This window comes from Pezoporus flaviventris, unplaced genomic scaffold (genome assembly GCF_033815535.1).
Source record: "Pezoporus flaviventris isolate CSIRO_AGI_PZ_B2104156 unplaced genomic scaffold, CSIRO_AGI_Pfla_v1 ptg000013l, whole genome shotgun sequence".
NCBI lineage: Eukaryota > Metazoa > Chordata > Aves > Psittaciformes > Psittacidae > Pezoporus > Pezoporus flaviventris.
Window position 1 is genome coordinate 31,651,021 of NW_026892561.1, and position 18,549 is coordinate 31,669,569.

The following is an 18,549-nucleotide window of genomic DNA, read 5'->3' on the forward strand; positions in this document are numbered from 1 at the left end:
TATCAGTCATAAGCAGCAGAATGCTCTGCTAACTCTAGTGAGAGGAAGTTTTATCTATCATGAAAAAAAAATATATGGCATCCCAATCACTGGGTGCTTGGCTATGCCTTTTGCATTACTTTATTCATTAGATTTGGTACCTGTATTCTTTAGACATGAGTGACATAAAGTGACAAAGAGACAGACAAATCAGATGAGATGAAAACTCAAATAATAATGTAGTGGAACATACAAAGATAATATTTTTAAGGCTTTGTGAAAAAACGTTTTGGCTAAGAGGAAACTGGCAAAACTTGTCTCACTGCCACTTTTACAACTGCTGAAACAAATCTTTACAGCTTTTTCTATAAAGTGAAGCCTTTGAAATATTTCCTTCTGTATTTTAGGGGAATTTGTGAGGCTTTGATTGTTCCACTAAAGCTCTGAAGTACTTTGCCTGGTTATTATTGCCTTTCCCTGATGTTCCACTGGTAGACATATAATAAATTTCAGTGCTTTTGTTACCAATTTATCACAACATTTTTATAGAGAGTAGTTTCAGAGTGGTGAGAACAAAAACAACAGCCTCATATAGAGTCCAGACAGCACATTGAACTGGGGACCTATATATTCTATGTATGGAAAGCAATGAATATACTGGGGGGGGGGGGGAGGGAAGTAAAAAGCTCCAATTACTTTTAATTTTCTAACAGTTTTGAAACTAGGTAGTTTTACATATGAATAAGCTATTTCAAGGTAAGAAATTTACTGTGGGTTGTATTTTTTCCTAAGATTAGCCCATGCTCACAGGCCAGAAAGACACTCAGCTGAGACCTGGTTTCTGGTCCCCACCATGTCTTCGAATGCACTGAAGCTGTAGAACAGTGGGATCAAGATGAGACTTTCCCTGAGGCTGCTGCTTCTGGCATCTCATGTTCATTTAGAATAAGTCATTTGTCATCTTAACTAGTGATTTGAGTGGATCAGGTCAAGGATACAGAATAAAAAATTTCTGGGTGTGAAGCAAAAACCAAAGAAGTATAAAAGAAGCATGGCAGATTTTTCTAAAAGTACAAAAATATAGATAGAAAGTCTTAACTTCCAATTTTAGGAAAACAAAGATCTAATTTTGACCCAAAAGGGCAGATGCATTCTCATGCTCACTCTTTCATGAGAATAATTTGAGCCATGAAAAAGCTTGTGGAAATCGTAGTCATGAAAAGTATTATTCCTATTTCTCCACCTTCGTTTTTGGTTTTGGGGTTCTTAAAAGAGACTCATCATCTTTCCAGGATCCACATGTTGTTATATTCAGAACCAGTAATGGACGCATCTTTTTTAGCAATCTATTTGGAAATAGTGCATCATGGAAGAAATCAGTAACTAGAGAGCTGCATTTGGCAGCTATCTCTCGGGCCAGAGATAATCTAGGATTAAGGATTGCTTTCCCAACATCATAACTTTTGCAGGCATGTAAATATGTGGTTGCAAAAGTCACTGTGAAATTCTAATTAAGGGTAACCCACGGTTGATCCTCTTTTTAGGGCACTCTTTTGTGCTGTTTTTCTGCAGCTTAGTCCTTGTTTCGGCATCAAAAGACAGAAATTGAAGTTTAAAAGGTTTACAAACCCAATTTTTCCAAGTGGTTCTGGAACACTAATCTGAAGTCCTAGTGAGAAATTTCACATGAAGAATGGAAACCTTTTGGTACACATTTTAATTTACTCCCCAGCACAAGAGGTTGGCTTGTTTCAGGGAAGTGGCAAAAGGGAGAAAAGAGGAAATGAGGAGCAATAGAGGTTACCTAACACCATATCTTTGAAGGTAGCTCGATATGGTGTTTAATTTTTTTTTTCAATCAGCTGCAAGAGAAAGCAGTTGTGGGTAAATGTAGTTAGCAATTTAGTCACAGGATTTGTGAGATTCTGTCCCCACAAATCTAGAAGCTGCACAAGTAGAAATCAGGCATTTCATGCTGATTAGTGATGTTACACAATTATATGCTAGCACAGATGTAAAATTAAAAGCTGCCATTGTCTGCTTTCCCAGACATCTCTGGCTGCCATCTGTGTTCTCTACCTTTCCTTGAGGGAATATAACGAAATTTCATACCATACAAACTCTAAAGAGTGTTGCCTCAAGTTTACACCATAGAGATCCTTTTTCTACTGGAGCTGCTGCTGTTCAAATACTGCAATTCTTATTTTAACTACTGAAGTTTTAAATATCTGCCCCTCATGTATGTTATTCACCATGTTGTTCTCAAGGAGTAACCTCCAAGTGAATTTTCTATATAGCTGGAAATCATTAAAGGTTTAGCAGTTGGGCTGTTTTTTTTTCTTTTCCCTTAGTTTTGAAGTACTCTGCATACTATAATTTCCACAAAAGCCCCTTTAATTTTGAAAGAGAATGACTTTGTATAGGTTCAGATATCCTTTCCTCTTTACATATTACTTCTTCTTAAGAGCATACCTTTCATGACTCTCAGTCCAAATTTCTGGTATTTGGAAATCATCCTCTTGCTGTAGTCCAAATCAGATTCAGAGAATGTTATTAATGCTGGGATATAATTTGAATTTGTTTATCAAAGAAAGTTACATGCAACTTCCACTTCTAAAACTCAAACCTACAATGAATTACAGAGATAAGAAAACAACTGAATATTTTTATTTTATTTTAAAGATCTTTTGGGGGGAGTTACAGACACAATATCATCTTATTTACATTCCCCATCATGAAGTACCAGTGTTTCTGTTTGAGGTGAGGTGAATCAATAACACATATGCACACTACTGAAAGCTACCTAATAGTTTCATTTAGAGGACTGCTCCATTTGGCCTAGATTATATGGTAGTTGTAGTTGAAGTTCGTGGCTCATATTCTTCCTACTATTCACAGCAATAAAACAGTGGCAGTAATGGAAAATGTCAAAAAAAAAAAAAAAGCTACTATGATGAAGTCTATCAGGACACAATGAATCTAGATTATTTTATTTGATGCAGGGCTATGTGAAGCATCCATCTTGAAAAGAAATCATTATTAGGGCGATTACAACTGAAAGCAAATCTCAAACATGTCCTAGAATGGCATCCACTACACAGTCTGTATTGAAGATTTGCTCTCGAGAGAAAAGAAAAGCGTTGAATCCATTTATCTAACAATTTCTGACTGCCTGGGAAGAACTCTATTAATGGAGAGAAAGCAAGAGATGGAAATAGCAACCATATGCATATGAGCATGGTATTCACTCTTTCTCATGACCAACAGGGCTGAAAAATTTTACCAAAGCCACTGGGAACTTAAAACACAGTATAAATAGTTCCACAGCAATAAAAATATTTTTCTCTCCCTTTACACACACTCTTTAGGTTTGTCCAAGGGAGCAATTCTGGTTAAGATTCTATGTAAGTTTACATTTTTCCAGGTCAAGAGGAGAAGTAAGGTTGTAGAAGAGATAAGACAGTTTCAGAGGATGAGTAAAAGGGCAAGTGCCATGTTCCTTCCTGTCTACTTACTCTTTTATTTACCTTCTATGGAAGTGACTTCCTCCTTCAAGGTCTCAGTAGGGTTCAGCACCTTCTCCCATTTACAAATAGCCCTCTTCAACCTCTACAAGTAAGGCTAAAATCTATAGTATCATTTGATTTCTTGCTGCAGCTAAGAATGAAGGAAAAAAAAAACCACCCCAAAACAATATAAAAAAACCCTACAGCTTTGAAAAGCAGTTTTTGAAAGCTAAAATTTGTGCTGTAAGAACCTTACATAAGGACCTTATAAAATACTTTATTGGAACATCATAAAAAAATGGGGGGAGGAGGGAAAAAATATTCCTTTAGAATAAAGAAGGACTAAGTCATAGTATTGCCTTTCATGTATATTCAAAAGTGACATAAATATGAACTGTGAATATTCACAGAACCAGAAGCTGGAGTCCTGGAGAAGGTGTGAAATTATCACTGTGAATTGTGTCCAGGAGGATAGAAGCTTCTTTTGTAAACAGCTACAGGTATTTCTCCAGCTGGGACCTGATCCAAAGCTTTTGAAGTCAATCAATCTGTACCATTTGTTTGCATGTGGATCAGCTCCTAACTAGTAAGTTGACTCACCCAAAAAGGTGCTGGGCTGGTCTTCAAACACTATGCAAAATAATGCATCAGATACAAGGCATGTTAAGCAGAAAGAAAAAAACATTTTTTAAAGTTCTTTACTGCTTTATCACAATACAAAATCTAAATGTGTAAATGACCACAACTACATATTGTAGGTATATTATATCAGACATTTGTTATATTCATCTTAGTGCGACTGTAAGCATCAAACTGGATCATAAGTATTTTTTAAGACAGGATAAAACATTTTTGGTGGTTTAAAATTATCTCCCCATTAACATCAAAATTTCATCCATTTCCCTGAACTCAATTTAACTTCCAATTTTTTTTCTTCTTGAAGTTATACCATTAGGTTGAAGATCATTCACTAAGGTGTTCTGGAGTTTTATTATTATTTTTATCTTCCTCTTGCCAATCACTCTTCTCATTGTAACAATCGGCAGCATCACAGGCTCTTTCCATTTTCAGAGTTTTTTTTCTTTTCTTTGGCCAGAAATGATGCTCTGTGATGAGGAAGCTGTGAGATTCTCAGTCTCTTCTTTACACCCTTTTCAAAATTGTGCAGAATGTGCACATATTTGAGATGTATTACCTGAGATATTGAGGGATCTCTGACTGTCAGGGCTTTAGGACTATAGTATGGATTTGCTGAGACACAAGTCTGACATTTTTCAATCAGAGGGATCCAGAGCACAATGGGACAATGTTGTTATTTAAATCAATGTGGATCCTCAGCATTAATTAGAGATAAATTTAAAGAATGGTCTGGTCATGTTTAACTTTACCAGTTGCTCAGGAAAGGACATTTTAACTCACTTTGAACTTTCTAGTGACTCTTAGAATGGTGGGACTGCTGTTCCAGACCCTGTAGGATAATTACATCTCATCACATGCTACCAAGATAGTGGAGTTTGGGACAGGGGTTCCTGAAATAGCACCATGCTTTGCTGGAACATTTTCAAAGTGGAGGAGACCTACATACAGAGTGGCAGCGCAGGCCCAAGAGGTTAGACCTAAACAGCCATGGTCTGAAGGGCTCATTATTACTCCTGTTACCAGAGCAAATCCCAGTCCAGGAGCCAGGGATTTGAGGCACTGAGCTCCTACATGCGCTGCAAGCATATCCAAAGAACTAAGGCAGAACACTCTGATCTGAACTGCTCAAATACTGCATTATTTATAACAAATACATGAAGACCTACTTTGTCAATCCTTTATATATAACAGGAATTCACAAATAAGTACCAAGACATGCACAAGCAAGAATAATTTCAACTTTATGGGTGCTTCATGAGGCTGTTTTGAGCAGAACACAAGACAAAAAAAGAAGCAACATCTTGTTGCTTCATTTCCTGAAACTGATATCGGTTGTAATAGTACATACCACAATAGTTTATAGTTTAAGATATTTAAACACCCAACTTCTGTCACCAAAGAGGAATCTGGAAGGAATATCTTGAGCTTTATTTAGCCTGTGAAGGTGTAAGAAAGCTTAGCTCCAAATTCCTCCTCCAATTTCTGCCAGTTAAAAAGCATGCCAGTTGGATCCTTCAGGTTTCTTCAGGGATCAGCAGAAGAAATAATATTTACCTATGATATAACTTGCAAAGTAGTTTCCTTTTGCTGTGGCTCAGGGGTACTTTATAGTCACTAGACTATGAACTCATGTGTGATCTGAAAGCAAGAACTAAGCACAGCGGAATATAATGAACTCATAAACAGCTACTTATGAAAAGTAATTTGAAGGATTGAAGTCTGCAACCTACCTCAGACTTGTAGTACTCAGTCATTCATTACAGTAGGCATCTGAGTAAGGCTCGAATGTCACAGAATTAGGATGAATGATCTTTGCATCTTATTAAGAAACAAGTAAATGAGAAAGGTTTAATTACTACAAATTTTCAGAAACACAGTTACCATTTTCTCACAAGAATTAAATTCCAATAAAACAAACAATGAGGTAGAGGGGTGGTTGTTTGTTTTGTTTTTTAAGTTCCCCAGTTCTTAATAGTGCCACAGGAGCACAGGCATGATACTTTGAGAATACTGATTCCACAAGGCTGGGGGGTGGCTGTGGGTGGAGGGAAGGGAGGTGAGGGGGGAAATGGGGAAGTTTGTCTATTTGGATTAGATAAATATATTTTGATCAGGTGTGCTGTCTAGTGCCAGCATGATTAATGGTGTTCTACATGACACAACCGCTAACTAATAAAGCAATTGTAAAACCAAAATACATTTTTAAGATAAAAGTCCTGTGGCCTTTCCTGACAGCACATGATATCCTTGTTGTGACTCCTCTGAAGTCAACAGGATTGATTATTGATTGATGCATAAACAGGAGGGACTTGAGCTTTGGCCGTACTGCAGAAAAAGCAAAAAAGGCTGGCATAGTCCACCCCTTGGAGAAGTAAAGAGTTAGAGTCCAGAACTTTGACAGGCACCCACCACGTGATGTTATTCAGGAGCCCTAACCATCCTATCATTAAGCAAGCAGGCACGTTTACTGGTGGTGTAGTGACAGCTTAGTCTGTATTATTGGTTGTTAGTTTGGCATCTTTGTTTCTGTTGCAAACCACATAAGTCTGCTTCCAACCCCTTACTCATCAAGATCAACTGTTGATACTATAGCCCAGTTGATGCCTTCTCATTCTTTTGTTCATTTATCCCAAACCTTGGATTTCTCTGCCCTGTGCTATCTTAATCCCTTTCACCTGGCAGAAAATGTATATAGGAGAGAACATAACCAAAATTTACAATACCACTGAAAAAGCAGTTAACTGCATACTTCAACAAGTGCAAATTCAAAGCATCTTAATTACATTCACTCTTATCAGATGTTATACCTGTGCTGGCCTGCTGCATGAGCGTTTGCAAAGCTGGACACGACACTCTGCTGGTGGCAGCCTTTGCATGGCTGCTCTGAAGTGACCTGGGGTACAACTGCATGAGCTTCAGCAGCTCCCTTTGTTTGCAGTGTAGACACAAGCAGAACAATCCACCACTCACAGAGCTACCCCTGGGGTAACATTTACTGCATGCTTCTTATTTGATGCTGAGCTGTTTCTGTAATTCTTAAAGGTTTTGTAATGCAGCTGTAGAAAGCAAGCGAGAGATGGGATTACTGTTGCTGTTGCATGTGTTCTAAGGCCATTCCCTCCCTGCTATGTTGTGCCCATGGTAACTAACACACTGTAAAACACCATCCTATGAAAAATAGCTAATTGCCAGTACTGCCTGTAAGCTGCAAGGAATCATGAAAGACAATAAAAATTATTCACATTCACTCTCTCCTCTCTTTAAACCAGCTGTTAAAAGAAAAAGGGGGCAAACTGGAAACGAGCATCACTGTTTACTTCCTGTGTGAAGTCAATAAAGTCACATCTAGGAGGAGCAGGTCTCCATTTGATTTTAATTCTTACTGCATGGGGGAAACAGAGGGTGCAGTGGCATTATCATACCTTTTCATTAATCTCAGTGGGCAACCTGTTCAGCTAATGGAACACATGCCAGCAGAATGCCAGTCTGGTGATAACCCGCAGGAGACACTAAGGAAGAAATTGCCTTACAGCATACTTGGTGTCGGGCTTGTAGGGTTGCTGCTATCCTGCTGAGAGAAGAAGGGAGGCAGGCTGCGCACAGAGAGGCCACCTTCCTGCTGCTGTACACAATGGGCAGGATAAGAAATCCTCTACTGAGTGAACCATAGGCAAACATGTTTGCTGATCTTTTCTCAGAGCAAGTCAGAGGGAAGCCAGCTGCAACTGAAGAGACAATTAAGAGCAATAACACACTGCTCAGGTGATATTAGTGCATGCTTCCTCTCAGGGAGCAATATCTCTATGAACAGCTTCAACCAGGCAGAACAAATATTTGTCTGTCTGGTGGAAGGGGCTACCAGGGACTGAAGCTAAAATTGTGTTTCAGCTTCTGAATCTCTTAGTGAGTTTGGGTTGGTATAATTCATCTGTGTTAGACAGCTAAAATGATGTGGGTTTTGTTTTTCTTTTCCTCTAGAAAAACACACAGCATGTTAACCTCATCCATTTACAAGTAGAACAACTAAATAGGAACAAAGTGAAAGCTTAGGACAATCTGAACCGGCTTGGGGTACAATTAGCATTTACAACACTCATTAGGAAGGTAAATCCTAAAACAGCCTAAAACCATTCTCAGGAGACTTAGAAAAAGTACCTCTCTGTTAAGTGGTCATACCACAGAAGAGTGAAAACTACTCAGGGCTCACTCACAAATATAAAATGAATAGGTTTCAGGTACTTTATATCATGAATGCTTACCATAAAATGTTAGATTAATTACATTTTATGTGTATGATAAACCATCTGTAAAAATAATGCTATGTGAATATTGATAAATGTGCAGGGAACTAATATTGTTATTTGAGGTTATATTGATTATATTAATGAGAATGGTAATGTAGGTATGCTTATTATGATTAACAGAACTGTGTTCAGGTTGTTGCATTTTCCATCTGAACCAAATTAACTTTCTCTTTCTATAGCTGTTGAAGATTAGCATTAAATATATCTAAATGATCAGTAAATAAGTTCCTCTAAAACCCTCTTCACTCCTATGTCAAGTCTAATACATGTACTATGAGTCTTGAGAATATAATTATTATTTATTTGTTATTATTTATTATTATAATTATTGACAGTTATTGACATACAATACCCAAAGAGGGAAGAACCTGATCTTAGTGGGTAATACTAAGCAATTTCCACTGAGCACAAGATTAACTAAGGCTCGTGAACTTCAATGAGAGCATGTATATGTATAAAGGTCAAACATGAGAGCAGCTTTACTGGAGACTTCACCCACAAAGATAATCTGTTTTTCACATTAATGAGAAAATAAGTTTGGCAGCCTTAAAGACATATCTTAATGAAATAATTAACTATAAATGAGCTGCTGTACCACTATCACAGAGTAGAAAGAGTTCAGCCTATACCTTCGGGGTATATGCAAAGAAAAAAAATTAGCTGAAATAACAAAACAAATCCTGTTTACACCAACTCTTACACACAGGTGTTTTTTTTTGTTACGGTTTGGTTTTGTTTTGTTTGTTTTTTCTTGCCCTCTCTTGCATTTCTTCTCTGGGAACAATTCAAATAATTGTATTTCTTAATTGCCATAAGACTCCTGCAAATATTAAAAAGCGTGTAGAAGAGCTAGCTATGTTTTAAAAATTCAGTGAAAAAGCTCACATTTTCTCCAAACAAAATGAAGGTTTTCCCTAAGTAAAGTTTACAGATATGGACAGAAGTCTAAGAAAGGTGATAAATGTTTGGCAAGGCAGATGCACATGATAGAGTTCCGTCATGAAGTTTCCCGTCCCAAGCCCTTTCAGGATGCACCTTCAGGCAACATTGACAGCACTGAGGTGGGCAAAACTGGAATGTACTGAAGAAGAGATGATTGAGTAGCACCAGAAGATAAAAGAGCAGAGGTCTGAGGAATTGATAAGGATGACAATATGGAGGCTACCATAGAAACTGAGCTTTGTTTCAGTAGAAGCAAGTTCCTTTATCTATCAGCAAAGACTGTTCATACAAACATAGAAGGACAGAGACAAGTTTGAGCAGTGTATTGAATTCCTTTTTTTTCATTAAGGATATTATCACAATTCTTTTATTTTTCCATATGAATATTATTAAGCTTTGAGTTTGGTATAAAGAACAGGAAATTTTATAAGTTACTGCAATTCTTATCATGAACTAATTAGTAAAATGTAATGAACAGTAACTGTGACAGAACAAGGTTATAGTTGTAACAACTTACCTGTTCAAAATTATACTCCTGTGATCTCTGTTTTGCTGTAAATAGGAGCTTCTTTTTAACTCGGGAAATAAATTTTCAGCAATGGAGCTAAGAAGGAAATTACTGGACATTTCTTTGAACAGTAAGCAGAGAGAGTATCACAATCAGCAGGTTCACGTATTTCAAAATGCTGTGTTCACCTGACAGCTCTTTCAATCATTTTTAGTAAAATACATCTGTAGCCATTGTGTAATCCCTCCACACCTGTAAATTATAACGTGGAATGTCATGATTTATTTCATAGCATAAAAGCTGTTAAATGAATACTGACAGCACCATTAGTGTTCTGATCTTGAACTGAAGTGCAAGTCAGCTCTGCTTAAGTCATAATTCTCATGGGCCACAGATAGATGTGCAGATAAAAAGGGTGCTATAGGTTAATCAGAGCTGAATTAGTAAAGAAAAATCAGTAAAGAAGTGAGCAATTCAGGAAATGACATGCTGAATCTCTTACTCTAATACCATTTCTGTAAGCAGCCAATTGCCAAAGACTCCAGAGTACTAAAACATGGGCTGAAAACCTGATTCATTCCAAATAAACTAAGAGATACAGGTATTACCTGAGCAGCTGAATCGGTTTTCCACCTACATCCAGTACTTTATACCCACTTCTGGCAAGCAGAACTCAAGTGAGATCCTCACACCCTGAACTCCTATCTGACCACTGCCTTTGGGAAGATTCTAGGTGAAAAATAAAATAGATAACCAAATTAACATAGCTAATAGTGTTCTTAATTTATCCCACTAAGAATCATCAAATACTGTTGTTCTGCCCTAAACCCCAGATTCCTTGATATCAGCTTCTAGGGAAAAAAGAAAAAGTTCTTCTGATTATACTGCAATAAGTTGTTTAATTTGTATTCTTAACTTCTTCTGAGCTAATGGTGATTTGTGACTATTTAAAGTGTAAATCTACTCCTTTTTTTTTTTCTGAAAATAATACTCTTTCTCATTTGTTTGCTAATGCTATGCTCCCCATTTTGTTGTTCTGCATACTTCAACCAGCTACTTTTTTCTTTCTAGTCATATAGATACTATGTATAGTCCTCTATGGTGGTGAAAAATTGAATGCCTGTCTATAGAGCCTTATGAATTCTGTTGTATTGCAAGTATTTATCACAACTATCTAAAAGCTTACAGCTGTGATCTTTTAAACTGCAGAGCTTGCTTTGTAAAGGGCCAAGCACTCAGTACCTCTTCCCAGTTTCTAAAAGATTTGAGATTGTACTTGTTTGGCACTTGGCTAACAGGGCTCAACATACTTCAAGGAGGAAGCTGCTTCTTAATGAGGAATAATTGTTTTCTCTCCCAATACAGCTCTCATCCAAAGTTTAGGCATTGTATGTACCTTTACTTGCAATTTTATCTGAGCTGTTTAGTCCAATCTATTTGTCTTTCTGAAGGGATAAGCAACATTCAAACAAAACATAAACACTCAACCTCTCAGACTGCTTGGTGTTTTTTTCAAGTTATCTATAATAATTTACAGCTTCCGTGAGAATTTTCAAATTTGCTAAATGTAGTTTGTATACAGTTATTTATTAGCTTTTTCCCCTCAACAAAATAGCCCAAAAGGGTAATCTAATTTTTTTTTAAATGAAGTTAAATCAAATTTACCTTCTTTTTTTTCCTGTTACTTGCAAAAGTATACTTCAGTAATTCTAAAGTAACATACTGGGGTTGAAATAAGTGTTAGATTAAAAAAAACAAATTATGTTTTATTGATGCTGAGGTAATTTCTTATTCCAAATGAAATGTTTCTTCTCCCATTTAGAACTCCAAATGGGACCCTGATAAATGGAACAAGGTGGCCAGTCTTCACTAGTACTGAACAAAAATATTTGACATTAAATACTCACACTTCAGAGATACTGACAAAATTACATGCTCAGCAGTGTCGATTCTGGAATAATTTTTTTCCCAAAGTCCTGGAAATGACAGGTAAAAATACTTTATTTAAGTTTCATACAAGGATCACTTGGTTGATATTAATATGATACTTGAGTTTAAATCTTTACATTCCTGTTTGTGAGTTAACTTCCATGAGGTGTTCAGATGTTGAACAAAACTGCCCACGCTGTGGTAAGGGGGTGCCATGTAAAGTGCCCTATGCTTCAGGCCAGGGGCTCACTACCCTGTAGCACCCTGCTGTGTATTAGGGTCCAAGGCCCAGGACTTCAGCAGCATAGAGCCTCTCTGTCTCAAAATGCAGATGCAGCCACAATGGGAGACATTAAGAGCGCTGCAGATAATCCGTTCTCAAACTACCCTATGAAAGGGTCTGGGCACTGACTGGGTCTGGATTCCTGAGATACTGTGTAAATATCTGAGGGAGGTTGTGGCATGTTATATTGGGGCATTATCTATTATTTATGGGTTTATATTATCATGAAACTAATGCACAGAATATATTAAGTACATGGCTGCTGTAAAGAGAGAATTCTGTTCTACACCTCATGTGAGAGCGCATTGTGTTCTATTTCTAGACTGTCAACCATTGATGACATCCAGAGACTTCAGGATTTGCCTGTGCAAAATATAACTGATTTGTGCCTGACCTTGTACGCAATAAATTTGTGGGATTCCGCTACATAAAAAAATATAACCTGCTCTGTGAAACTTTAAGCTCAGTTGAAGACAAAAGTCTCAGATTTTCTTTAGGAGCCTGATGCTGCTGTTTTTGTAAAGCCCAGCAAACAGACCAAGCCTCTGCGCTTCTGTACTTCAAAAGGAATTGGTTTTATAAAGTAATTTTTCAGCTCTGGAACAGCATTCTGCTGTTTGACTGGGGGGTAGGAAAGGAAAATCTCATTTCAAAAATAAGATACACTTTTTAAATGCTAATCAGTAATTTACAAGCTTTCTGTAAGATTCAGTTTGAATATTAGTCTCTAAAATATATAAACTTTCCTGTTGCAAAGATGATTATTTCTGAAATAATTTATTCCTTCCTGATTTGAGACTATAACTGTATTATGGCAAAACTTTATCAGCTTTCAACTCAGTAAATATTTTTCAATTAAATCAAGAGAAGCAAAATCAGTAGGTAAAATAAATAATTTATAAAGCATACTCAGTGATTTTAAAACCACAATATACCAAAGTATGGATTGATTTTAGGGAGATTTCAAAAATTCTGATAAGCCCTTTATGCTGAGCCAGGAGAACTGGAATATGTTGCATATTTCTTTGACCTGTTTATGAACCCCCACTGATTAATGTGCATTGTACAAATGGACTGTGCATACCCAAAAGCTCTGTGGTGGAACACAGAGAGCACATCACCAGACATAGCTGAACACATCTTGGCAGGACTGCAGAGTTGCTTTACATGGTTCTGTGGTGCAAAGGATGACAAAGCAACACGCTGGATCTTCCAGGAGACAAATACATCACTTTGCCAGATTCAGTAACTTACCACACAAATTTACACAATTTAATTAAAAGAAATTCCTGAGTATATTTTTAGCAAAAGGAAAGAATCATCATGCCTGGATCCTACGTACAAAAGTGAGACAAGAATATTGTCCAGAAGTAGAGCTGCTTTGTCATGGATCTACATCTGTCAGTCCTTGAAATATTGTAACAGAAATACTATCTATTTATGTTCCGTATAAAATCTTATCCAATTCTAACAAAGAAACCTTTAAGATTCCGCTTACAATAATGATATAATACTTTATATTGTAATAATTCTCTTCACTGAAATATTATTTTGCATTCCTATCTCCTTTTATGCCCAAAGGACAGCACATGCTATATGTATTTCTGAGTTTTCTGAGGTTCTATCTTTTCTGTTGTTTCTCACATTGAAATATCCTTAGAAAAAGAAGGTTGCTTTAACATGATATGACACAGAACAAGAAGCAAGGAAAACTTATGCTATCATTATTGCAAGTAGGGTTCAGATAGACAAAGTGGAATTTTATCAGGTAGAACCTCAAGAAGACAATCAAGCCAACTTACTTTGGAGAAATTGCAAGGGAATTTCTCATGCCAAATGGTCAGAATTTGGCATGAATGTGCTTGCTAACGGACCACACATTTATCTACTGATCCTTTCCTAGAACAAGCCTTGCTACACCCTTGAGGGCTTCTTGGCATGCAATGGCCAGCTCCAAATGTGTTCAGCATCTGAGCAAGCCTGTTACCATGACAGGCAGAGTAAGACAAGTTCTTTGACTCATTTAAATATATGAAAGATAGAAAATATTTAGTCCCTGCCACCTTTATGGTTGGATATTTTTCACTTTCCTTAAGCAATCAAATCAGATATGTTAAAAAAAAAAAGTCACGGTTATGGATTGAGAAAACTAATAAGAAAAAAAAAAAGAAAAAAGAGCCTTACACATTAACGCAATAGTACCAACCATTACATAAAGAACTGGCCTTTATATTTCTAGAGTACTTTGTATGAATTTAGGAGATTTCTCAATATCTTCTCCTTTGATTTCAATACGTAAAAGTATGACTGAAGACAAGTCAAAATTTGTGAATTTATGTCCATCTTGATAATAACCACTAGACAGGTAAGCTGGACCTAGACATGCCTTTTGTGAGCTCCCAGTTCCAATTAGACACAATTTTATACACATTTCAACCTTATTGCAGAGGCACCAAGAATACCCTCTGTTCCTATTCACCACAAGACAAGCCAGGAGCATTCGGAATTTAATATTTCATTAGAGGGCATGAGAGCTTAGGCAATCACTAGAACTTTTTCTAATGACTGCTTCTTAAAGAAACACACAGAGGAACAGTAAACAGTAAGTGACTCTTAAGTAGCTTTTAAAGCAATCATATGTTAATTATAAAATCATCCATATTAGATTCTACCTCCTTAACACAATTTTAATGCATCTAGAGCCCTAACTATTTATATATGCCTGTTTCCTCTTGATTATAGAAAGCTACATGCAGCCAACCTTTCCATTTATTGTTCCATTACTATTTTCGTGCGCCTAATAAAATAGAAAAATATGTACCATATGTATTTGATAGTACTGTATCACAGAATGGTTTGAGTGGAAGGGACCTTAAAGATCATCTAGTTCCAGCCACCCTGCCATGGGAAGAGACAACTTCTACTACAGCAGGTTGCTCAAACTGCCCTAAAAAGATTTTGAATGTGGAGGCAGAGAAAAGTTCAGCCTTTGAACTTTTTTGAAAAATTCAACCAGTGAATAACAAAAATATATATTTGCTATGGTACTCCAAACAGTACCTGGATTCTATAGAGCTAAACACTCAGGGTAGTAAGAACATTAAAAATTTGACTGTTTAGAAAATTCACCATCAGATTTAGTTTTCAACTTCCACAGAGCTAGATGCTACACTTAGCATGCATCCAGATAAGTGAACGGGTCAAAAGTAACCTCACCCATATTACCACACCTACTGACAAAGATTTTACTCAGTACACCTATGGACAATAAGCAATGTACCTCAATCTGATTTCTTTCTAACTCCAGTACCTTCTATCGGGGGTCATAGGAAAGATGACAGCCCTTACAACATTTTATCTCCCCGAGAGCTATATTGATTTTTGGAAGAATAAAAGAAATAAAGCTTTAAAAACCTTAAGTCCTTAAAAATATACATGAAATACATACGTTGCGGTTAAAAAAAAACAACCAAACAAAAACCCTTGTATTCTGACTGTGTGATTAAAGAACACTGAACAGAGATAATGAAGTATAGATACTGTTTTCTTCTTTTTGAACATTTGTGTAGAAACTATCACCATGAGAATCTATAGCATAAATGTCTATCATTAATCAGACTAATGAATCAAGAAGTTTGCAGGTACCCACATTTATGGGCTGTTGAAGACATAAAAATTAATTCTAACTTGTCATCCCTTATTAATTTTGCTATATCATAACAGCTATATGGCCTTTGTCCCAATCTTAATGTTAATACACAAAAATACATCTAAGATTAGTACTTTATTGGCACATCTAGCAGTTTGGCAAATGATGTATGGAGATAAATTTAACTTTGCTACAATGCTATTAAAGTAAAGGCTGCATGCCTGTGTGGAAATAAAAGAAATGCCAGCTGTCTGTGCTGACTCTGCCAAAGAATAAAAAAAACTTTCATTTTTTGGTCTGTTAAACTGGGACCTTTCTGAGGACTGCGGTATGATTCATTGCCTTCTGAAACATCTCCTTTTTTTCTCCTTGAAAACTTCACTGTACTTTGCATTAGGCTAATCAGTATTAGTGTAAAGTTTGGGATTGCCTAAATGACTGCATATAGCAACTTAACCTCACTGTATTATTAGCTGACCTCCATAGTGCTGCAGCACATTGTACTAATTCAGTGCTCCAAGCACTTTAATTATTGGTCAAGTTGAATCCTCTAATCCTGTGGGTTGTTTCTGTTTGTTTTTTTTTTGCCTTCCAGCTGTCAGATCATCCAAGTCATGGGTGGTTACTTCAGATTGATGATATTGCTGATAATGGGATGCATTGACTTGTGACATCAATTTGGATCTTATCACTGAAAAAAAGCAAACAAATGAGAATGCAAGTTCTTATTTCAGTGTTTTACTTCCCCTTTTGTCTTTTAGATTCATAATGGTGGCTACTCCAAATTACTTGTTGTCTGCTTTCTCTAGCTAACTTGCTTCCTCACCGTGATCTTTCAGAGGCACCAAAATGCCTTATAATTTATATTCTGATTTTTAATTGAAGATGTGTGTATGTTAGAAGTATTTCAGTTTCTAAAGTCTTTGGGCAGACTTCAAACACATCTAAACCTGAAAAATTAAAGGAGGAACAAGGTTCTTTACTTCGTAAGTAGAGCCATTGTCTGGATAAATAAAACTGCATACCCATAATCAAGAATAAGACAAGAAATACAGCTGAGGCATTTTTCTCCAAGTAACACTAGTGGTTCATATACTAAAATACCCATCTGTTTGACATATGTGGCAAATCTGTCTTTACAAAGACCCTGGCTACATTTTTAAATTTAGAAACATGCAAAGGCAAGTTCTTAGAGTCAGGAAAGTAGTATGTTGTGCATGTCTTCTCCCCATAGTGCTGGGAGTCATACCTGCATAGCTTACTAATCAAACCATGGTTTTATTGTTACCAGCATTTACAAATCCCCTTTATCTTTTTTTCTTCAGACTGCAATTATAATTAAAAATTATCTGAACTTTTCTTTGATCGCCAATGTAACCAGGCTTATTTACACCTTTGAATTGAGGGAGAAGAGTGTGGTTTATTTTTTAATATTTTTTTCCTATATTTGTTCTTCACAATTTCCCTTTTGACTACAAGGAGTAGCACTAAACCTCCGCAGGAAAAACTATCTTGGTTTTATTTCTGGTCTCACTGAAACCAAGGAGCAATGTAAATCTCATTTCAAAGTCTCGTTAAATTTCCATCTGGATTTCCAGACCAAAAAGGTTTACAAATGTTGAGCTAAAGTGCAAATAAGCAACCAAAATACTGGATGCTTCTCCAAACTTAATCTCTGAATCTGCTAACTCTCTTTCCAGAATATTTTGACATCTGATGTGCAAAACACAAAAATATTTCATTTTCACGTAACCAGTTAAACTTGCAGCGCTGGCAGATCATAAAAAAGGGTGTATTTATGGAGGAAAAGGGCCTACGCTCTACTGCAGCAGAAGAACATAAAGTCAAAAAAGCATAAAGAAACCATGGAAGTTTTATCTCATGAACACAATTACCAAGTTTTTTTGGAAATGAGCTATGTCAATATGGGAGACTGAGATAATTAGGTCCAGAATGAATAAAGCATTCACAGATCATAAATGGTTTCTAAACATTTCCTTAAAGTCTACAACTGATCTAAAATAATAAGCCACAGTACGTGATAGAGCCCACATACATTATCTTTCCTTTAGTTCTTGTATGGATTGTTCCTGCAAGGTCACTGCATTTATTGTTAATTATCTTTTGGGACTGAAGGAAGTGATCCCTGTCTGTAAAATACTTTGTACAATGATATATTTTTATTACTCTTCTCATTCTCACACTCTGCCCTGACGCCTATAACAAATTTGGCAATAAATATTGCCTTGGGACACAGGATTAGTTGGCAAACATTTTATAGGCTAGAATGAAAAAGAGAAGATGGTTCCATGTTGACATATAGTGCACATTTTACAGTATCCTTCTCCAAACTTGTGCCCCTTTACTCTTGAAACTTGCAGATTTATGCCACAGTAGGGTGAAATTATGGTCATCCGTTGGATGAAATCCACTAAAACTAACAGCAGTACTGTTGTTTTCTTGAAGAAAGCTGTGATTTCACTGTATCTTTACAAGTACCTATCTCTGGTTACATAACATGCTCTTAGGGATATGCCAGTTTCACAGTAGACTGTGCTGAATCAAAGTAATATTTGGAGGATTAAAAAAAAAAAAAAAAAGAGATGGTTTTAAAATTATAACTTTGATGGACAGAATTATTATCCAAAAGCAACGAGGCTACACATAAGTATATTTATATATCCTCCAGTGTGCCAGAAAAACATCCTTCATTCCTGATGTAAAGACCAAGTGTTAATCACCGAGTTTTCAGTCATTCCAGGTTTAAGAAATGAGACAAAAGACCACCCTACAATGTATCTGGAGCAAAT

The 18,549-nt window shown here is 36.5% G+C and overlaps 1 protein-coding gene and 1 long non-coding RNA gene across 4 annotated transcripts in view; one reads left to right on the top strand and one right to left on the bottom strand.

Moving 5' to 3' along the window:
• The window catches only part of BCHE (butyrylcholinesterase), a 407,570-nt gene that overhangs the window by 388,500 nt on the left and 521 nt on the right, over positions 1-18,549 (top strand). For all 3 annotated transcript variants that reach the window (XM_061452611.1, XM_061452610.1, XM_061452609.1), the window contains exon 3: positions 11,701-11,867. In XM_061452611.1, the coding sequence (XP_061308595.1) occupies positions 11,701-11,867 (167 nt within the window). The remainder of the gene's footprint in view (positions 1-11,700; positions 11,868-18,549) is intronic.
• The window catches only part of LOC133268853 (uncharacterized), a 302,382-nt gene that overhangs the window by 56,240 nt on the left and 227,593 nt on the right, over positions 1-18,549 (bottom strand). The window lies entirely within an intron of this gene.